Here is a 23,600-nt window from a genome sequence, read left to right as displayed (position 1 = left end):
CGCCTCTCTCTTGCAGCCTGTAAGATTCTCTCTTTATCCTGAACATTTGCCATGGTAATTATGATGTGTCTTGGTGTGGGTCTTTTCGGGTTCACCTTGTTTGGGACTCTCTGGGCTTGTGTGACTTTTTTCTTCCCCACCTCAGGGAAGTTTTCTGATATTATTTCTTCGAATAGGTTTTCTAATCCATGTTCATCTTTCTGTTGTTCTGGCACCCCTATTATTCGTATGTTGCTTCGTTTCATGTTGTCCCAAAGTTCCCTTAGGCTCTCCTCCTGCCTTTTAATTTTTTTCTCCATTTGCAGTACAGTTTGAGTGTGTTTTGCTTCCTTGTCTTCTAATTCACTGATTCGGTCCTCCGCTTCTCCCAGTCTACTGTTGATACTTTCAATGGTGTTTTTTATTGCAGCTATGTCGCTCTTCATTTCTTCTTGGGACTTACTTAAGTTGTTGATTTTTTCACCTGTTTCTTCTAGCTTCTTGCATACGTAGTTGAGTTTTTCATCTGTTTCTTCTTGCTTCTTGAACATCCGGTGCATGTACTCTAGGAACCTTATTCTGAATTCTTTTTCCGTCATGTTGCATATCTCTGTCTCACTTAGCTGCTTTTCTGGCGAGTCCTCCTTTTCTTTCCTTTGGGGGTTTCTTTGTCTACCCATGTTTGATCTCACTGACATTACTAGTTGTTGAATCATTCAGTGCCTGGACCCTGGGTGGCAGTGGCTGCTCCCTGGGTGGCAGTGGCTCCTCGGTCTGTGGTTGCTCCTTGGGCGGTTGTGGTAGCAGCGGCTCCTCTGTTGATAGCAGGGCCTCTGATGGGTGCTGTTCACAGTTGTGGTGGCTCTTCTGGCTGGTGGAGGGAGGCTTCAGACGCAGCAACTGTTCCCCAGGCAGAGCGTGTGGTGATCAGGAGGCCGCTGTTGCTTGAATCTGTTGCGTTGATTTATAGGCACAAAATACAACACAACAAGGCACAACGTACCAGGCACTGAACACTATTGTAATTACGATATTACTAACCCCAAATAAAGGTGGCCACCCGAGCTAAGAGAGTTGGGAGATAAGGGGGAAAGAAGAGAAAAAGGTAGAAGAGAAAAAAGAAAGAAAGAAAAAAAGGAGTGCAAAGATGAGATTGGAAAAGGGAGGGGAAAAAGAGGAGGAGAAAAAAAAAAGAAAAAAAAGAAAGAAGAAAAAAAGTAAGAGAGAAAAGAAAGTGAAGTGTAAAAGGGGGAGAGACTATTTATGTGAGGAGAAAACTCCTATAGGTCCGCCACTAATACCAACAAATTGCAGCAACAGATTCCTGGAGATGAATACAAACTACAAACAACCAATAATATCAAGCGACGCAAGGGGACAGAGAAGCGCAGAAATAACCGGGGGGGGGGGGGGAGAGGGAGGGGCAGGAAAATAAAAAAAATAAACAGTCTAACCTCCCAAACACTCCAAAAAAAAAAACCAACCAAACCAAACCAAAAAAACCAACCAACCAACCAAAAAAACCAAAACCAAAAAAAATTTTCTCGTCAATCCGGGAAACCACGATTAAACCATAGAGAGAGAAAAGAAGAAGAAGAGAGAGAAAAAAAAATGGATAGTGAAGGAAGATGAGGGAAAGGTGTATAAGGATTTAGAACAGGGGATTGGGCATAGGATATTTAAGCAGGGTTAAATTTTGACAGAGGATAAAAAGAATAGGGAAGATCTAAAGCTGGAGTAGGGTAAGAGAAACAGGACAGCAAAAGGGAAAAAGTGGGGAAGAGGGTTTAGCACAGAGGCAAATTGAGGTAGAGAAAAATGTTGCTAAAGGAACGATGAAAATAGAATGGAGAACATTAGTCCCAAAATAAAATAAAGACAAGATAAAATGACACTTTAAAAAAAATGGTAAAATGGTAGCGGTAATAATACTAGTTAAAAATAAAAATATAGTAGCTGAAAGGGCAAAATCGGGTGATGGAGAAAAAAGAAAAATGAAAAAAAAAATGTTTTCTTAGTTAAAAGGAGAAAAAGTAATTTAAAAAAATAAAAATAAAAATGTGCAGTAATGCAGGTGCTTCAGATCTTCTACTCTTCTTATTGGCACGCCGGGAATTCAGGAGAATGTTGACTTTCCCTCTGATACACTGTTCCTCCTTGTTGTAAGCCACAGTCCTTATTGCCTTATTTGTATTTACAGAGGAGTCAGTTCGTGGCTCTGCCTCTGGGTGGCAGTGTGTCTGGGTTGACCTCCGAGGCTATAAGTTCTCTCCGACCAGGAGCTGCCTATTGTACCTGAACCAGCTCCGCCCAGAGGTGGTTCCCCCGGCGCCACTCCCAGTTCTGTTTCCCAGGCTCCCCAAAAACAATCTTCCCCTACAAGCTCTGCTAGTGACCCCAACTGGGCACTCACATGCACTGGGCTCAACAATCAAACCCACAGAAGTAAGAGGAAGTGTGCGAACAAGAGCCTGGGAAGCTGCTCGAACTCGCAGGGTTCCACCCTCCAGAACCGCGCGGAGTGTCTGCGCGCGCCCAAGCCCCCGGCAACAACAAGTAGCCGGCCAACAGGGAAACTCTGAGGCAGCCCCTCTGCATCCAGTCCAACTATTGGCTCATTTATAGTGTTACCTTCTGGCAGCAGCCCTGCGGGAGCCCTCCCCACTTGCGAGACACGCCGGCCTCTATGGGCACGGATTTTGGAGAGTGCGGATTTTGGCGGACGCAGATTTTCCCCTGCGCCCGCGCGCGCGTTCCTCGCTCCAACCTGAACTGCGAACCGTACCTTCGAGGCAAGTCCAACCTTTCCGTGGAGGGGTGCAGGTCTCCCCTTGGCTCTTGCAGTCGCGCTGTTTGCGAATCGCTGCCTCCGGGTCAGTAGCCGCCGGGCTAGTAGCCGATCTCTGGATGCCGGTAAACGCTGCCTGAGATGGCGCGGTCCCGCCGCTGCGCTGGCGCCCAGAGGGAGGTTTCAGCCTCAATCTCCAACCATCCGCATTTTTTTAGGAGTTTTCTGTCTTTCCTGGCTGCAGACTGTCTCTCAGCTGAACCTCCCCAGCTTGATCGGGCTGATTGTTACCCGTTTCAGCTGCTCGCCCCCATCTGGTCCGGGACAAAGCACCAACACGTCCGTCTAAGCCTCCGCCATTTTCCTCTCCCCTCTGATTCCTATTTTTATAGGTGACAAATCAAGTACCTGAAGAGAATGAATTACTTGCTTAAGATCAAAATGGGTCAGGAGGAAACCATGTCTCTTGATTCCAAAAACAAAGTCCTACCCTCCCACCCCCATCCAAACCTTGTCACCCTTACTACAGATTATATTCCTTGTAGGCAGGGTAACTTCTTATGACCAGACTCAAGCTCCATGAGAATACAGGTATTTAGGAAGGTGATAAGAGTACACAAATTAAGGAGGCAACCTCTTTATTATGCTACCAAGACACGAATTGTTTAACAACCCAGATCAGGATAAGGGCTCTTTACAGAGAAAAAAGTGAAGATCAGATTTTAGGGACAAGGTCAAGTTTACTCTGTTACATAAAAATTTGCCAGGGGAATGTTAGAGGAGCAATTATAAAAGTGTATGTTTACACTTGGGGGTTTTGAGGAGGGCAGTATGAGGAGAGCAATCATTGGAGTGTTCTTTCACCCTGAACCCCATTCTCTTCAAATCCCAACTCTATATACTTTCTAATTAATCACTGTGCATTCACTGACGTGTTTTTATCCTTTGTTTCTCTTTAGATTATGGCACCAGGGTGAGCCCAATTTCTCTGCAGAGGAATGTGCTTCAATAGTTTTCTGGAATCCTGGAGGATGGGCCTGGAATGATGTTTTCTGTGATTCTAAAAGAAATTCAATATGTGAGATGAAGAAGGTTTATCTATGAGTGGAACTTTATTCATTGTCACATTTAAAATGGAGACCTATCTTAAAATGATAATTTCCTCTTATAATTTATGTGTAATTCTTATCATAGAGGTTTATGGAAATATCCAGACACCTTACTTCCTTGAGTCATCCCTCTTATAGTTTCTTCTTTTCCACTAATAATAGGGTGAACCCTTCCATTTTTAAAAATTTGTTATGCATTCTTTACTTTTTTCATACTTCTTTTCACCCACATTCCTTGGGCAAGAGATGGTATTATTTTGTCTATCCGAAGACTCATAATGAGGTAACTATTGAAAATTAAGAAGGACTTTCCTCAAAACATAGAGAAATTCTTTGGGTCAAAATAGTAACTGTGACTGCCATCATGTGGAAGCCTGGCAGGAGCTGAAGGGTCTACTTCCTCGATGTCTCACTCATATGGCTGGCAACTTGGTACTGGTTTTTGTGAGAAGGCCTCCCATCCTCACCATAGAGAACTCTCCATAGGGTTTCTTGAGTGTTCTCACGAGATGATGATTGGCTTTCCCCAGAGGAAGTACTCCAAGAGAGCAAGTGAAAGTAGCAATGTCTTTTATGATCTAGCCTCAGAAGTCAAACACTTTAACTTCTGGTGCAGTCCAATGGTCACATAGACCAAACTGATATACTACAGAAGTGGAATACCCAAAGGCATGACAAGCTCAGGATGAAAATCACTGAGGGCTATCCTTTTTTTTTTTTAGACTTTTATTTTTATTTTTTAATATTTTTATTGATTTCAGAGAGGAAGAGAGAGAGTTACAAACATCAACGATGAGAGAGAATCATTGATCAGCTGTCTTCTGCTCTCTCCCCGCCGCCCTCCCCCCCACCCGCCCCCTTTGCTCAGGATCGAGCCAGCAAGTCAGGCATGTGCCCTGACCAAGAATCAAACTGCAACCTCTTGGTTCATAGGTCAATGCTCAACCACTGAGCCACACCAGCCGGGCACTGAGGGCTATGTTATAGGTTGGCTACCATAGCAGAATTTCTTTAAAAAGATACAAAATATGTGTACCAAGAAAGGAAGTAATTTATTCTTCTACATTAAAATTATGAACTTGTGTTCATTAAAACACTATCAAAATTTAAAAAGTAGAACCAAAATAAGATATTTCAAATATTTGTAACTAACACAGTATTAATACAAAGAACATAAAATGGTCACAAATGAATTAGAAATACAAAAAATTGGGCAAAATATTTAAAAAGCATTTCACAGAAGAGGAATACCTAATCCAGTAAACATGTTTTATAGAGATGTTAAGCTTCACTCTGTTATACCAGAAATTCAGTAAGCTAAACAGAAAATGCTGTAATCAGAGAGCCGAATTTGGAATCTTTATTTCAAAAGCTGGCAGCCGCGGAAGGACTTGGATCTCTCAAATTCTCGCGGCCCTGAATGAACTTAGGGGTTAGCTTATAAAGGCATAAAAACCCCACGTGCTGGGATGGGGGCAGTGTGCTTAGCAGATATCTTGCAGAAAGCTTGTAGCCTTGAGCACAGCTCAGATAACCAGAAGTCACCTGGCATGGGAGGAACCAAGGATGGACCAGACACCCACACCGGCAGAGTGGCTTGCAGAACCAGATAATTAAGAGGGGGCAGTGACTAGTGGGCAAACTATGGCCCGCAGGCTGGAACTGGCCCGTTTGAAATGAATAAAACTAAAAAAAAAAAAAGACCGTACCCTTTTATGTAATGATGTTTACTTTGAATTTATATTAGTTCACACAAACACTCCATCCATGCTTTTGTTCCGGCCCTCCGGTCCAGTTTAAGAACCCATTGTGGCCCTCGAGTCAAAAAGTTTGCCCACCCCTGGACTAGACTATAGGCTAACAAGAATGTGCATTAGGTTATTGGCACAGATTCAGATTGTTAGCCTCTCCCCAAAAATGTCTTATTTTCCCCATTATTCGAGCAAGCGTGCTTACAGAAGCTAGAAATAGCAGAGTTACTTCTATCAGGGAGGCTATCTGGTTTAGTCACTTCCTGGAATTAACAAAACAAAGAACCATCTGTGTTTAGTGAAAAAGTTTAAATGGAAGTTCTTACAAAATGGAGATTACGGGACCAAGATGGAGTGCCTATGGTTCAGATGGAGTGCGAGGGACAGGATGAAGTCAGTCCTTTCAAGGCCCATTGTCCAACTCTTAATTTGAGAACTGCAAGTAGGACCACAATAATGTGGGGCAAAAGCAGGTTTGTAGTTGTTTGTATGAAAAATAATACAATAATTAATAAATAATAATACAAGAATAAACTCTGTGTTTCCTGTACTCACAACTGTAAACCTACGGCAAACATTTACACAATGCAATACTATGTAGCTGTATAAAAAGAGAAGCTCTTACCCTTTGCAACAGCATGGTGATGATTATGCAAAGCAAAATAAGCCAGTCAGAGAAAGACAAATATTACTTGATCTCACATATATGTGGAATCTAATGAACAAAATAAACTGATGAACTAAGTAGGACCAGATGCATGGATACATGGAACAGACTGATAGATCTCAGAGGGGAGGGGGGTTGGGGACTGGAAGAGATGAACCAAAGAACATATATGCATAGTCCATGGACACAGACAATAATGTGATAAAGACCTGGGGTAGGGCAGGGGCTGGGAGGAGGGGGGCAAATGGAGGGGAATGGGGGACATTTGTAATAGTGTCAATAATAAAAATTATTTGCCCATAGGGTTTATTTCTGGACTCTCAGTTTTGTTCCATTGATCTGTGTGTCTGTTTTTCTGCCAATACCATGCTGTTTTGATTATGTCGCTTTGTAGTATAATTTGAAGTCAGGGAGTGTGATACCTCCAGCTTTGTTATTTTTTCCCCTCGGGATTATTTTGGCTATTCATGGTCCCGGTGGTTCCATATAAATCTGATTTTTTGTTTGTTCTATTTCTTTTAAAAATACCATTGGGATTTTTAGCTGAGGATTGCTTTAAATCTGTATATTTCTTTGGGCAATATGGACATATTAACTATGATGATTTTTCCAAACTAAAAAATCACTCATAGACACTGACAACAGAATAGTGGTTACCAGAGGGAAAGGGCTGTGTTTCCTTAAGCCACTCTATACCTTTGAATTGCAGAATTTAACCATTTATATTTAGAGTAATTATAGATAAGTAATGACTTGTTATCAGCATTTTGTTAATTTCTTACTGATTGTTTTGTAGTTTATTTTTTCCTGTCTTCCTCTCTTGCTATCTTTTTGTGAGTCAGTGATGTTTTGTAGGGGTAAGCTTTGATTCTTCTATCATTTGTGTATCTATTATAAGTTTTTGCTTTGTGATTACCATATGGGTTTCATAATAAACTAGATGCCTGGTGCACAAATTCGTGCACCAGTGGGGTCCCTCAGCCTGGCCTGTGGGATTGGGCCAAAACCAGCTCTCTGACATCCTCCGAGGGGTCCCGGATTGCGAGAGGGTGCAGGCCAGGCTGAGGGACTCCACTGGGATCAGGGCCAGGGAGGGACTGTGGGAGGGATCCAGGGCATGTCCGGCCCATCTCGCCCAGTCCCGATCAGCCGGACCCCAACAGCAAGCTAACCTACCAGTTGGAACGTCTGCCCCCTGGTGGTCAGTGTGGGTCATAGAGACTGGTCGAATAGTTGAACAAACTGTCGGACACTTAGCATATTAGGCTTTTATTATATAAGATTATTTTTCTCCTCCGATTGGATAATATCAAGAGAGCTATCTTCAAGTTCCCAGATAATTTCTTCTGCCTGATTGAGCCTGATGTTGAAGTTCTCTATTTCAGTTTTCATTTTATTCTTTCTAATCTTCAGCTCTAAAATTTTGGGATCAGTGTTGTTGAAGATTGTAGTATTCCTCAGTAACAAAGGCTGCACACTTCCATGGCAGTGAGGCTTGCTGGGTTTTTCCCACAAAATTGTTCCCCATGGGGTAAAATACCTCTGAGGGGATTCCTTCTGGTGCTGAGCTTTTCTGGACTGGGGGATGAGACGATGCAGTTAAAATGAGCCCTATGCTGGATGGACCTGGAGAGCATTATGCTAAGCGAAAAAAGCCAGTCAGAGAAAGATAAATATCACATGATCTCACTCATTTGTGGAATATAATGAACAACATAAACTGATGAACAAAAACAGATCCAGAGACAGAGAAGCATTGAACAGACTGTCTCAGCTCAGAGGGAAGGCAGAGGAGGGGAGGGGTAAGAGACCAACCAAAGGACTTGTATGCATGCAAAAAAACATAACCCATGAACACAGACAGTAGGGGGATGAGGGCATGAGCTGGGGGGTGGGAGTGGCTGGGAAGAGGTCAATGGGGGAAAAGGAGACATATTAATACTTTAAACAATAAAGAATTTAAATAAAAAAATGAACAACAACAAAAATAAAATAAAATGAGTCCTATGCTTTTTTCTGCAGCATCTATTGGTTTTTGAGCTTAATGGGGATTCTGCTGCTTTTATGTTGCAGTCCAGACTTCCTCGGAGCTATTTTTTGTCAGTCTGTAGTTGTTTATTGTTTTTTCTTGTTTTGTGGGGAGACTGTGTTGGGACCTCCTAACCCTCCATTTTGCTATCATCCTCCAAATTTCTACTCTGAAGTCATGTATATGTGTACTTCAATGGTAGTAACCCTTTAACACACTATGTCCCAATTCTAACCTTACCAGTGTTAAAATACTCATGGTTCAAAAGATGTATACTGGTTAATTAGCATCTTACATAATTGTAATCTCTAGATTAATAATTTAAATTTTAATGTAAAAGTTTTCCAAACTATGAAAGAAAAACATGTGCAAAGGATAATTTATCAAGAAATATAATACTAAAATATATTATTCCCACTTCCTATACCATTAAGCAAATATCTAAGAATTACATTTTGAGAAGCATTAAGAATTTCTCATCTCTCTCTGCTTTGCTATTTCTGTGATATTTAAAATATATCTACTTTCTAATATGATGCTAAATAAGAAGATAATGAGAGTATGAGAGAGCAACCCAAGCTGCCTTATTATGTGAACTGAGAACATGTTGACTTAGACAAGTTGAAATTTTTTTGAATGTTAAAAAAAAATCTCAGACTTTAGTGAAATTTAAAAAATTATTAGCATTATCACTAACACCAGCTCCAGTTTAGTTTTTTAAGGTCAAGTGCTAGAGAAATGGGTTTGAGGACAGATATTTCATTAATCAAGAGAAATGCATAGAATTTGGATTGAGTTTTTACAAATCAGACGAAAATAAATGAAAGGAGTAAAGAAATGAAGTGAGAAACTAAAAGAGTTAATTTCATATATTACCAAAGATAGTTTTCATTGCAAGATATCTAGGATATTTCAAAGCATTAAAAATTTACTTTGTTTATTTTACTCCTTATATATTTTTGTATTTACTAGTACTCAGAAAACTTTAGACTTCTAAAACTTTAAACTTCTAAAAGACCCATGAGATTTTATTTTTTTAGGAATAGTAAAATACAGAGAAGTAGACAGCCAGTGAATCAACATTTCTATTGAATAATTACTATATTCTTGGTACTAGGGAAGCAGTGAGGCCCCTAACAATCTCTACTCTAACTGTAGCTATTCATTTTTATTCGATGGGACATTAAAAAAACATATAAAACTATAATTAAAAAATGATAGCACATATAAGCAAGCTTCTGGAGGTAGCAAGTATTTTTCCGTGGAGGTTAGGCACATAGAAAAGTGAGTATGTTTACCAGGTGTACCGGTTAATAATACAGATTTTGTAATCAAAGAAACCACAATAATTTCAAGAGAAACATCAAAAGTGCTTTATTCAGAGTAATGTCCATCGCTAGCTACACATTTCCCCATCTTTCAGGTAATTTGTGGATACTGTCCCAATAGAACTTTTCTTGTTTGAGGCAAACCATTCAGAGACCCAATTTCCACTTCTTCATACGTTTTGAAGTGCTGCTCAGAAAGTGCAGGTGCCATCAATCAGAACAAGTGGTAATCTGAAGGAGCAAGGTCTGGTGAATACTGAGGGTGGGTTAATACTTCCCAGGCAAGATCTTTTAACGTGTCTTTAACTGGTTTTGAAGTATGTGATGGTGCGTCATCATGAAACAAAATTACTTTGCCGTGTCTTCTGGCCCATTCTGGTGGTTTTATGATCAAAGCGACATTCAAATTGACCTGGACGTTCTTTGTCTTTCACATTGAAATCATCACTTTTAAAGCATTTAAACCAGCGTCCACAAGTTCTTGAGATGGAACATGTTCACCATAAGCTTTCCGAAGTACACGATAACTTTCAGCAGCACTTTTCTTCAAAATAAAGTAATGAATTAAAACTTCCTGCAAATGCTCTTTTTTGGCATGAAATTTGACATTTTTTAAGCATAAAAATATCTGTAATGTTAACATCTTCAGAAAATTTGACATATGAAGTTTTGAAGCTTGTTGTCAATACAACAAAATAGCATACATATCAAATCGCATACATATCAACATATGTGTAAGTCCATCTATTGAAAAAAATCCGCATTATTAACCGGTACACCTGGTAAGAGGATTAGAGAATTGGCATTAAATGGTCAGAATTATGATGACATATTTTAATCTTGAAACACACAAGAAAAAATAAATGTGGGAGAAGAGGAGTAAAGAATCTGTGAGAGGGTTATGTTTTGGTGGTTTGTGAAAACATGAAGCTCTCTAGCCTGATAAGGACATAATAAATTGTAAGCAAACTAATCACCCTTCCTCTTTCCCAGTGACTTGTCAAAATTCTTCATAATGGAAAATTGGTTTTTTTATGACTTGCTTGTGAAATGCCATCCTACTGAAAGATACCACTTTTTCATGAGTAATTAGACTTCCTGTTCTAATGTTCAAATTCCTATTTGGTTTGACCTCCATTCTGAGTTTCAAATAAGTAGGCCCTGCTGTTTCACTTGAAGATTATAAGTAGACATTTCAGACTTTGCATGTTGAAAAGAGGCCCTAGAATTTATGAAAAAAACTGTCTCTTCTAGTACTCCCCATTGCAGTTTCAACATATATCCAGATGCCCAAACTATAAATCTAAGAATCATTCTCAACAATTTTCCTTTCTTTACCCCGTGTTTTCTGCTGTCTCAGTCTACCAATAGTAATGCTATTGGCTAGAAATTCCTGAAGGCACTCATCTGGGCCTGCAGTGAGCCTCCACAGACATCTTCACTTTTATTTTATTTAAAAAAATTATATATATTTCAGAGAGGAAGGGAAAGGGAAAGAGAGAGAGATAGAAACATCAATGATAAGAGAGAATTATTGATTGGCTACCTTTTGCATGCTCCCTACTGGTGATCGAACCAGCAACCCAGGCTTGTGCCCTGACCAGGAATTGAACCATGACCTTCTGGTTCACAGGTTGTCACTCAACCACTGAGAAAACCAGTGTTGTGGCTGTACCTGACCCTGTGGTTCTTATTATGATTCCAAGACACCTTTAGCAATAACCATCAGAAATCTTTGAGGTGGATGCCTTAGCTCAACCACTTAAGGCACTTGCATTACAATAATAAAAGTCCAACTGTCAGGTGCTTACACACTACATCCTTTCATCTAATCTATTATCAAATCCTACTTGTTAAAGTTTAAAGGTGCTGATTAGTGACACCGCTCTCATTTCTGAATTCTGGAGAATTTATGAAATATATAAAGGAACCAAGAAAGAATCCAAATACTAGCTTTATTACTGGCAAATCTATACTAAAAAAAAGTATGGATTGGATTTTTAGTCAAAAAAGTTTTTTAAATTACTCTCCCAACTCCAAGTCTAAAATGGAAACCACTTTTAGGGAGAAGTGTGTAGGCTACATGCAGAATAAAAAAGACCTCCTTCTCACATTCCTGTAGATAGCCAAGAGAGAAAAGCAACACTTGAATACTGTCCTCTGATGAATTAGTTCTCCCCAGTAGAAGCAATTAAAGCACCAGATCCTTTCTCAAGAGTCTAAGATACTGAGCTAAGATGGCATTGGATTAGGTGGAAGCTACACTCACATCCTCCCAGAACCAAATTGGAATTACAACTAAATTATAGAAAAATCATCCCAAATAACTCACTGAAGACTAGCTGGAGAGCCTGGCCAGCATGGCTCAGTGGTTGACCTTTGACCTATGAACCAAGAGGTCACCAGTTCAAGTCCGGTCAGAGCACATGCCCAGATTGTGGGCTCAATCCTCAGTTGCGGGCATGAGGGAGGCAGCCAATCAATGATTCTCCCTCATCTCTATCTCTCTCCCCCTCTTCCTTTCTCTCTGAAATCAATAAAATCATATTTAAAAATAATTTGTATGCTATTAAAAAAAAAGGCTAGCTGGAGAGAAGCCACATGAAGACTGATAGAATATATGGAGGCAGGAGAGAGCTGGTGGGGCTCCCACAGGCTACATCTGAAGTTCTGGAGGGATATCTCAGCTGTGGGGGAGGGGGCATTCCCCCTGAGAAGTGTGGGGTCTTAGACCACCAGAACCAGGGAAATGCACCGACGTAACAGCCATCTGTGAAAGGCAGTGGAAGTTTCCTCAGCATGGGAGAGACAGCTTAGAGGAGCAGGCACCCTCTTAAAGGACCAATGCACCAAAATTTTGTTCACAGCCACTCATCCTAGGCTCTGGTAGAGGGAGGGCAGAGTGGACTAGAGCCATGTGAGGAGAGTCTGGGGTTGTTGTCTTTGGGGAGAGAGCTGAAGAGTCAGCCATCAGGATCCCTGTGCTGAGTCATTGCTGTATATGGCAGAAGCCATCTTTCTCTGGCAGAGCATTCCCTTCCATGCCCCAGCAGCCTGGGGGGAAGCAATAGCCCCACCCACTGGAATGCCTCTTGCCCCACTCTGTGGGAGCTTATGCCCTGCTGAGGTGTACAACTGGAGGCTCTTTCAGTGACTATGCCTAACAGGCAGCCTGGAGGTGGAGGTAGGTCTCTGGGTGCTTTGACTGTGTGGCTTGGCTGCTTCATCCTGAGAGGCTAATTAAAGCGCAATCTATAGATTCCTTATGAGGTTCCAGCAAAGCAGGTTTAAGAGAGCCTATAGGATTAATTACTATTCTTGTTGTGTTCGTGCTGTGTTTCAATAGAATCTATTATGCACAGTTGTGGATATTAGACTCTGGTTCCGTTAATTGTCTTCAAAGTTTTATTTTTCACCTATGAACTGAACTGGATTCTGAATTTTTCTAGTTTTCTTAGATATTTAGCTACAGCCCTCTAAACCAATATTTCTCCCATTTTTGACTTAGAATTATTGAGATTTATAACATGATTTTTCTCCACTGGGGTACAAAGCCTACTTGTGCTCCAGGGATATTGCTTCTTAACAACTCTAGAGACCATCGCAACCTCCTTCCATGCCCAGGCCTCATTGATCCTCTTACAAAAAGCAAAGATCACTTGGCTCTGAATGAAAACTTTGCTTCTCTTCAGCAGGACACCCCTTCTCTTAGAGAAATCAGAGCCAAGAATCCTTGAAGTGGGAATGTATTAGGCAGTTAGACAGGCAAGAGCAGAGTAGAAAAAAATAGGCCATGTATGGAAGGTCACCAGGGCAGACAGCCCTGAGCGCCTAGCAGCAAACAATTGTGCAGTGGTAACTCACCCCTAGGGTGACTTTTCCTTCCCTAGCTTATCACTAGTCATATGGTTCAGACCCTTCCCTGAACTTTCCTCCCATGGCATGTTGGTAGTCATGTGGTAGACCCCCTTGGAGGAGGAAAAAGGAGGCTGGAGAATAGCTTTAAACTATTCCCATACAAGCCCTTGCATGACTACTCCTTTAAGTGTTCAGAACAATAAGGTTCCGACTTGGCATCAAATGTTCTTGGAAGTAGAACCTTGGGTCTGTTGATCACAGAGTTTTGGTCAAACTAGAAATAGCATCTAAGCCTCAGTTGTGTTTCAGCTTCAGGTCCAAAAGAGCAGCAAAGCCAGGTGGGACAACGCCATGGCTGACATCAGGACCAGCTGTGATGACTAGTGACCCCTCCCTTGGTGCCAACCAATCAGTAGAGACCACAACCCTGAAAGACACACCTAGAAAGCTGACAAATATTTCATTAATGTCTTCCCTGGGATCTACCCTAAGACCTCTGCTTTTAGAGAGCAAATAAAATACCTTGGGATGGAAGACCCATTTCTCTCTCTCTCCCACACCTGTACTTTTCCCCACCCCCTTCTCAGATGTGCTCTTTTTCTCTGGAGCATGCCCATGCCCTTTCCCCCTTTATCCTTCCCCCAGGCACATTACCTTTGCCTTTCTTTCTCCTTAGCTCCAAAGGCCACTTTTTGCTTCTGTAACTTATTTCCTGAGCCCATGCAGCCCACCTGGCTCACTTTTTCCACAGCTCACTTCTTGTACCTCTGTTACTTTCTAAATAAACTTTTGCTTGTATTTGAGTCTTGTCTCTCAATTCTTTCTTAGCCAGGGCTCAAGTACTGAGGTTGCTGGTAACATTCTGCTGTTGTTCAGCTGTTTACAAGTTCATTTTTATTGATGAGTAGTATTCCTCTGTATGAATGTAATACAATTTATCTGTTGATGGACATTTGGTTGCTTCCAGAGTTCACCTACTATGCATAAATCTGCTATAAATTTTTACATGCAATGTTTTTTGAGCATATGTTTTCATTTATCATGAGTAAATTCTTAAAAGTGAAATTGCTGAGTCAAATGGAAAAATCTATGTACATTCTTATAAAACCTGCCAATTTCTGTTGAGAAGTCTATCATCTTTCTTTACTATATTCCTCTGTATATAATGTATTTTCTTTCTTTGGCTGTTTTTAAGATTTTCTCACTATTTTTTAAAGCAACTTGATTACTAGTATGATACACCTCCATTGTGTGTGTGTATGTTGATATTCATTCTGTTTTGAGTGTATTAAACTTATTTAATATGTGTGTTTATGGTTTTCATCTAATTTGGAAAAAATGTAGTCTTTTTTCCTCCCAAATATTTTCATGGCCCTTTAGGGGCACTCCATCTTCTATATATAAACCCAGTCAGTAGCCTGGAAGTATGAATGCTGTCTATAGTACTTGAAAAAAGTTCTCTGTTGAATGTCTTTGACTGTAGTCTGGCTTCTAGTTTCTCATTTACTCTGGCCTATCTGCTCTCAGAAAAGCATATTACCTCAGATTTGTGTTATTTACTTGCTCCACCAAAGAGGAAGCTGTGGGTCCCCGTTGAGCCATTGGTGTGTTGCTGTGGTGTCATCTTGTGTGCTTGCTGCTTTCATCATCACTGGAGTTGGTGTACAACTTTCCTTTCTCTGCCTCTTGCATAAATTCCTTTTTTAGTGTAGTCTAGTCATGATTTCTATACTAGATGTGTTTTTGTTTACTGTTAATCTATGTTTTTAAATTTATCTGCAAGCTAGTGCTTGTTTTATCAGTGGCATTTTACCTGATAAAATGTCCTTTTCTCAGAGGACTGTAACGTAGTGGTTAACAACAGTATGGGTTTGAGTGCCATGTTACCTAGATCTGAATTCCAGGTCTAGCATTCTCTGTGGGAGCTCAGGCAAGTTTTTAACTTTTCAAAAGACTTGTATATGTTATTTGCAATTTGTGAAGATTAAGCAATTTGTGTTCAGTGCTTAGAACAGTGCCTGGCATACCAATACATATTGCTTTAGAGGTATATTTTTCATAATGCTCCAAGGTGTATGGTTAGGTTACTTGTATTAATTTTTTTTTTTTTTACTAAGAGGTGTCAGGGTAGAGTGGGGGCATACTACAGATCCAACAAGGGATCTGGATAATGAATCAGATACAACCTGTCAGATTACCTTGTTAGGAATTAGTCTACAAAGCATACTGGTCAGTCACTTTTTTCTTCAGCCTCTTCCAGTTGTAATGACCAATGCAACCTCTTACAAACTCAGCTTTGCTTAGTTTCTGAGTTGGCCTGATTATATTACTTTGGTTATTAATTTATTGGCTGCTTTTGCAACTCTATAAATAATATATTTGTTCACTGATTTTTGTTATTTTTAAAGCACATACATATGTGTACTTATTGATTCATAAAGTACACATGTGTACTAATGTATATAATACTAACATTATACATCTTATGTAAAACATATTACCAATAAAAGATACAATATAAGGATACATGAACATATTTTCTTCCTGTGCCCCTGATGGGTTGTCTTGTACATCCCATGTTGGACGCCACTGCCTTCAAAAACCTGATCTTCACAAGAGTGACTGTGGTGTCAAAAAGGAATGAAAAGCTCTTGGCCCATGCTTTAGGTAAGTGATACCTGCTGAGCTGCCCCCACTTGTGTTTAAGTTAGAAGTGTGGATTGTGTGTTATCTAATAATACTTCACTCGAAGTCTCCTGCTTGGGTAACCAGAAGAATCATGTGGAAATGGAGCTCCGTTTTTAAGGGAATAACTCGTATTTTATTTACTGTGTCCTCCTCTAGGGGACACTCGGGTGCACTAAGACACTGAGGACACACTGCATCTGGAGTGACACCTGTTGAATTCAAGCATGAATGAATAAATGATTGAACAATTGAATGAATATGTGAAAAAACATTCTTAAGCCACAGGGAAAACACAATTAAGGTGTGATTCTCACTTGTCTGTAAAACATCTCCCTTGCTAGAGGTTGTTCATTTATTTTTTGTTATATCTCTATTAAAATGAGAATGACTTCTACCTTTTGTCAGCCACACTTTCATGTTTACCTGGTTAAAGTGTTAGCACTTAATTATATATGACATCCGTGATTTAGTGCCCATGTATTCTAGAGAGGCTCAATTTAGTCAGTGAACTTTTACACGATTCTGACCTTTTTGGGCCAAGAATGGTCTAAGATTATGTCTTCTTTTCTATGTGTCCCATGCATTAATTCAGGTGTGTGTGTGCTGTTTTTCCTCAAGGAGATTGTTCTTATTTTTAAGGTCCTTTCTTGATGTTTGCTCTTTTAAAATATTTTGAGTGTGTGACTACTGGTTTGTCATTTTTATGTATTAACTTTTTATAAAATTATCTTAGAACAAAGAATGAAACAAAAATCTTGTAAAGTACCGAGTCTCTGTCACATTTGAAAGAAAACCTCTTTCATCTAATTAGGAAGACATGGGAGACAACTTCTACTCATCATCTAGGACATGCTAGGATCGGTGATTGTTACCTATTTAGCCACTGCCTTTTCCCAAGTGTGGAAGAGTCCCTGGAAAATAGTAAGTATATTGTGGAATTAGTGAAAGACAATGTTCCTTGCTGTATTCCTACAGTCTACAAAGTGTATAGCATCATAGTAGATGATCACTAAATTTTTATAACTGAATGATTAGTTTTATTTCCATCTCCTTCCTAGTTCTGGTTTTTCATCAGGTAGTTCCCTGTTATGTTTATTTTCTATATATCCTTTTTTAGGTTCTATCATCTGTATGAGTCCAAAAACTCTGAGGGCAAAGGAACAGTTTCTTTGCTAAATTTGGACCATGAGATTTGAGGCTGAACTGTTTCTTTCACTTCAGAGCAAAAATTCACTTGTAAGACACTGTGGGACAGTCTTCGACAAAGGCCATCAAAGTGAAAATGACAAAAACCAGTAACTTGTGGTGTAGAAGAGATTGCACAGCCTAATAGAATGGGATGCTCTAAATTATCTACAGATTTTTCAAAAATTTATAAATTTTCAATAACAGATATCCAAGATTCTTCACTCTAGCAAACCTCTGAAGCTCACATTCCATATACTTACCTCCATTTCTGGGCTTGGTTACTGCAAGTTAGTTTGATTATCTGAAAGGGTTGTCTGGTCAAAATCTTAATGGATTTAGTAACTTGATCCTAAAAGTTACTTTTAAAATGCATGTTTGAATTTCTAAAAATTTTGTTTTTACTTCAAAGAACTAATTTTTTTATCATGTAGTCATTTACAGCTAAGAAGTTTCCTTTTAGAACTGCTTTAGCTGTATCCCACATATATTTGTATGTTGTATTCCCATTCTTATTTGTCTTAAGATTTTTTTGGATTTCTCTTTTGATTTTATCTTTGACCCTTTGATTTTTCAGTACCACAACTGTTTAAACTCCACATGTTTGTGCATTTCCAGTTTTTCTTATTATTGATTTGTAGTTTCATACCATTGTCATTGGAAAAGATGTTTGATATGATTACAATCTTATTACATTTATTATGACTTGTTTTGTGGCCTAACATAACCTATCCTAGAGAATGTTCCATGTGCTCAACCATTGAGCCACGCTGGCCGGGCTATTTTAGTCTGTACTTTTTTTTTTGCAACCAGGTGTTATATAACAATAGGCATTTATTACTCAGTTCTGGAAGTTGGGAAGTCTGAGATCAGGGTGCTAGCACAGTGATGGGAAGACAAAAACATTCAGTGCATGAGAGTACAGTGGATGAAGTCAGGGACCCTGATGGTGACTTTATCACAGGATGTCACACTTTCATTTCCTTTGCAGTAACAATACTATTTTCTCTCATCTATGAAAATTTTGGAATTTAATCAATAGCTCCACCACCTCTTTCTCAACACCAAAACAAAGGCTTTTGTGTCTCTACATACAATGTAAATACACTGTGTGCATTAAAAGCTTTTGATCATTGGTCACATCGTCTTTTACCATTTGGCCACAACGTACTAACTACAGAGGACTTTCCGGAGCAGAGCTTCCCTCAAGCATGTAACTGCCTTGAAAATATAAAATCCAGAAAAAGAGAAAAATGAGAGCATGTTCATTAATATTTTTTCACTTGTAAACTTGTATTTTAGATTCTTCTTTGGAGTAAAACAGGCTCTTCGACTGTTTACAAGGCAATTTTTGAGTTGTAATAGCTCCATGTTTTTCTACTGTATCCCCGCATTCAAGGTTGGCTGCCACAATCAGACAGACAGAAAGTGCAAGCATCCTTCTTCTTACATCTATACTGGAACCTTAGCAGCAGCAGCAACTGTTCCAAGTCTGTCAGATGCATTCAATTTTTATTAGGTATACTGATTATTCTGTTATGGTACTGCTAATTTTTATGTTTAGATAAATAAAAATAAATTGAATAATTCCACACAATACATAATTACTGACCCTCAAGATACTTATGGAAATTTCTACTTACTGTTTTTGGATGTTGCTTTCTCAATTTCCTTTTTTCTTTGCTCCATCTCTCAGAGTGAATCAGAGGAAACTCATCTTTAGAAAGACTTCTTCTTTTGAGTCGAGTCTTTTATATTGAGAGCTTTATAGTCTCACCGGAATAGTAAGACTGATGTTTAATCTCAAGTGTTTCTGAATATATTATTTTATCCACAGAAATATACCCTGGAAAAAATATAAGAGGCATCTGTTTTTCCCAAACACTGGACAGCAAGAGAGTTAACACACAATGGGGCAAGAAGGATCTCAAAATAAACGTGAGTACTTCTCTCTTTTCAATTTTAAAGAGGCAGATAAAATTATGACTAAGATTTAAAAATAAAATTGATAGTTGTAGTTGTGAAGATTGAAAATGATGATATGGGGAGGAGAAGGTGGAAGAAAATGAGAATGACTTTGATGAAGAAAAAGGCTATAAATAGATTCTAATACACTGGGAAACAGAAACTTCTTGGTAAAACATAAATTGGGCCAAGAGGGGAGTTAAAGTATATAAAGTATAAAAGAAAAACGAGATGGAAGGGAAGAGAGTAATTTGGGAAGGTTCTTTTAAAGGAAAGTGAGAAAAGATATAGAAAACATACTGACTAAGGCTGTTCTTGAGGCTTTAACTTCATCCCATTTTATGTTTTATTAAAGTGACAAAAATGGATTTGTTTTATGAGAACATTAAATAATATTTTGAGAAATATATAGAGCATATGCAGAAATATCTAATTTTAAAATTAATGTTTCACTTTCTCTCATCACCACACCATGGCAAACTTCAATGGACCATAATGAATGGTGGTCCTGAAAAAAACCTTTTTTTATGCAACAATAGGTCTTGGAGATTTCTTATGACAATACATACTGATATACATGACTATTTTAATTGCCATATAGAATTCTATTATATGGATTCATCATAGTTTAAAATATCTACTATTGACAATACATATATAAGTATTATGTTTCAGTGTTTTCTCTATTTCCAACGTATTCCAATGAATATCCTTTAATAGAAATAAATTTAGTTATTTCTATAGGACAAATATCTAAAAATGAAACTTGTAAAGTATATGATTATCTAACCACTATGTTGTATACCTGAAGCTACTACAAAATAATACTGAATATAAACTATAATTCAAAAATGAAATTAAAAATAAAAATGAAATTTTTGTGGCAAATATAATGCATTTAAAATTTGATAAATGTTGCTAACAATCTGTCTAAATGGCTTTCTAATTTATAGTTCACCAGTAGCATTTATTTTCTTACCTAAGATATTATATTTTTAATTTACTTTAAAAACTCTGATATGTGAAAAAATCATAGCATGATATTTTAGTTTACATTTCTCTGATTGAGCATATTTTTATTTGTTTAATGCCATTTATAATTTCAACAAATTAAATTTTCATCAAATTTTTGTTGTTTTCTAATTAATTTTAAAAATTCTTTATACAGTCTGGATATTAATATTGTGACATAATTTTTTCCAGGTATTCCTTTTGTTTTAATATTGTTATATAGAAGTTTTAATGTTTTTAAAGATATCATAGCTTTATTTTTTAATTTTAATTTTTTATTTATAATCCTCATCCAAGACCATGCTTAGAGAGAGGAAGGGAGTCAGACAGAGAGAGAGAGAGAGAGAGAGAGAGAGAGAGAGAGAAACATTGATGTGAGAGAGAAACATCGCCTGGTTGCCTTCTGTACATACCCTGGCCAGGGAATCAAACCTGAAACCTTTCAGTGTACAGGACAATGTTCCTACCAACTGAGCCACTCCAGCCAGGCAGAAGTTTTAATTTTTATGTACCCAAATTACCAATGTTTTACAATTTTTGAATTTTGTGTCTTCCTTATAATAAGCTTTTCCTATTAAAAACAAGCTTACATTTTATTTATTTACTTATTTACTTATTTATAAACTCTGAAATTGACTTATTCAGGAAAATCTTTAAGCTCTTCTCCACATCTAAAATATTTTTGGATGATCTCATATTTAGCTTGTTCCTTGATAGAATTAGTTTCCTTAGCTCTTGGGGCTGAAAAGGGAGTAACCTATCTATCTTTCTTTTTGTCCTGGTAGGAGGCCAGCATTTCACTTGGGTCATTGCTATTGTTTTCATCTCCCTTCTTGGTGCCTGCTTTATTGCAAATTGTTTGGGTAAGTTGTTAGCAAAAGTAGAGTTCTCCTTGAATTATTTCCCTAAACAAATTTTATGAAGTTGCGCCCAACTTTTTGTTATCTTTACTTTCCTCAACATATCATCCTATAATGTCTTCAGGGTCTGGGCTAAGGGACACCCTCCCCCCCCCCCAATGCATGAATTCATGCACCAGGCTTCTAGTATGATAATAAAAATATTAATTTCAACGACATCTTTCAACCAGTTCACTTGGAGCTACAACAGAGGAACTGCAAAGGGAAAAAAAGAGAATGTGAGGGCCCTAACTATTAGGATAAGAGAAAGGTTAGAGCAGTCAGCTCCCATTTCCCAAATTAAGTGATTATATAGGGAAAGGAAACGAACTTTTTTTCTCCTTGGCAGTGACTCACACCAACTTTCTACGCTGTAAGAGCAGCACTGGAATGTCCAAGTTAGGAGGGCACCGCATGAAGCTGACATGCATCGAGGAAAAATCAGACCTGAAAGGTACCTGGCAGAGACACAGAAGAGAATTTCTTTCTCATTTCCACTTCCATTAACATTCACAATTGGATTTAGAGTAGGTCTGTAGTCAACCAGGAGAGATTAAAATAGCATAATTGAGACTATGGCACAAGAGTGCACATCAGTAATTGAGATAGAACTATTTCTCATGACTGTCATCAAATAACTGGAGAATGTATAATTTAATTCCATATCTTTTGATTCAGACATATCATAAGGACTATTTCCTCCGACTCTCGTCTTTATCGCTTTTATTATTCTGGAATTTATAAAGTCTCATTTTGAAGAATGGGGAAATGCTTGAGAGTTTTAGTAGGTTCTTCACACCGGTTACATAAAATGCCCTGTAAAAAGCTTTGTTATGAAAACACTTTAAAAGTGAATGCAAATAAGGGGATTGTCAAGGGCGGGGTGGGGAGGGGGGAAGGACACATATGTAATACCCTTTGTAATACTTTTAGCAATAATAATAATAATAAAAGTGAATGCAAATAGATGCAGGGATATTGAAAAATGATCATCCCTTCTAAGAGAATATGTTGTAATTTTCTTATTGTCAATACATGATTTCAATACTCTTGTTTAGAAGATATTTTGAAATGTAATTAGGAATATTTTTTGAAAGGGAAACAGAATGATTTTGGTAATCTTGGTATTATTCCCATTAATGATAACTGGACACTAGATAGTAGAATAGTTATGCAATCTGGTATAGATGAATGCTCCTTTGTAACTAATTTTTATTTCAATATTCTCATGAGGGGACACCTGGAATTGCTGTCCTATTGGCTGGAGAGCCTTCCAGTCCAGCTGCTATTTTCCTTTTCATGACAAGAAGACATGGGTGGAGAGTGGAAGGAACTGTACAGGGCTAGGGGCCCACCTGGTCACCATCAGCACAGAAGCTGAGCAGGTATGTTGGGAGGCTCCCGTCAGTTTCTCTGCTGCTTTGAATCTCTTAGCGGAGAGAGAGGACTTTGTCTGCTCTGCCATGCTTCTGTGCCTTTGCTTCATCTGTTCCATGTGCCTGGAAAGAATTTTCTTCCTCTCTTACTTTCTGTGTGTGTGTGTGTGTGTGTGTGTGTGTGTGTGTGTGTTGTTTGTTTGTTTTTTTATTTTTAGAGAAAGAGGAAGAGAGAGAGAGAGAGAGAGAGAGAGAGAGAGAGAGAGAGAGAGAACATAGATCGACTGCCTCCTGCACAGCTCCCACCAGGTATGGAGCCTGTCTGCAACCTGGGCATGTGCCCTGACTGCGAATTGAACCAGTGACTTTTTGGTGCATGGGTCGATGCTCAACCACTGAACCACACTGACTGGGTCCTCTATTACTTTCTTAATATGACCAACTTCTTTGGATCTTTCCAGATGTCATTCATGTAGTATTTCCTAGAGAAAACTACCCTGACCATCTTTCCTACTCCACCCTCCCTATTCTAAGTTGAAGGTGTTTTATGGTACTTTGTGCATTGTGTGATCATGGCACTCACTTTAGTGTCCTGCAATTGTCTGTTTAATACTCCATCTCTTCCAATGATTTCTACTTTGTAGAAGGCTGAGGCCATGCCTTACTCATCTTTGTATCGCTAATGTCCTGCACAGTGCTAGGCACTCTGGCTATGTCTTAATAACTGTTGGGTGATTAAGTGAATAAATGAATGGTTAATTGATACTAAAAGAGCTACAGGATAAAGCATAGAAAAAATAATTCAGATGTATGGTTGTAATCCTATATAATAAAGAAGTAATATGCAAATTGACCATCACACCCTTGCACAAGATGGCCACCCCCATGTGGTCAAAGATGGCTGCCCCCATGTGGCCATCATGAGAGGGCAGTTGTGGCCAATCAGGTCAGCAGGGGAGGGCAGTTG

The 23,600-nt window shown here is 38.8% G+C and overlaps 1 protein-coding gene across 2 annotated transcripts in view; it reads left to right on the top strand.

Annotated features, from left to right (window-relative positions):
• The first annotated feature begins 19,118 nt into the window (after positions 1-19,118).
• CLEC4D (C-type lectin domain family 4 member D) overlaps positions 19,119-23,600 on the top strand; it is a 6,653-nt gene continuing 2,171 nt past the window's right edge. Inside the window, exons 1-5 of one of the 2 annotated variants that reach the window (XM_014451640.2) lie at positions 19,119-19,320; positions 19,435-19,437; positions 21,144-21,221; positions 21,607-21,711; positions 22,491-22,642. In XM_014451640.2, coding sequence (XP_014307126.1) covers positions 19,293-19,320; positions 19,435-19,437; positions 21,144-21,221; positions 21,607-21,711; positions 22,491-22,642 — 366 coding nt within the window. In that variant the 5' untranslated portion in view covers positions 19,119-19,292. The remainder of the gene's footprint in view (positions 19,321-19,434; positions 19,438-21,143; positions 21,222-21,606; positions 21,712-22,490; positions 22,643-23,600) is intronic. The other variant, XM_023749805.1, reaches the window with a different exon arrangement.

Source organism: Myotis lucifugus, unplaced genomic scaffold (genome assembly GCF_000147115.1).
Source record: "Myotis lucifugus unplaced genomic scaffold, Myoluc2.0 scaffold_10, whole genome shotgun sequence".
Taxonomy (NCBI): Eukaryota; Metazoa; Chordata; class Mammalia; order Chiroptera; family Vespertilionidae; genus Myotis; species Myotis lucifugus.
This window is presented reverse-complemented; position numbering and strand designations above follow the sequence as displayed.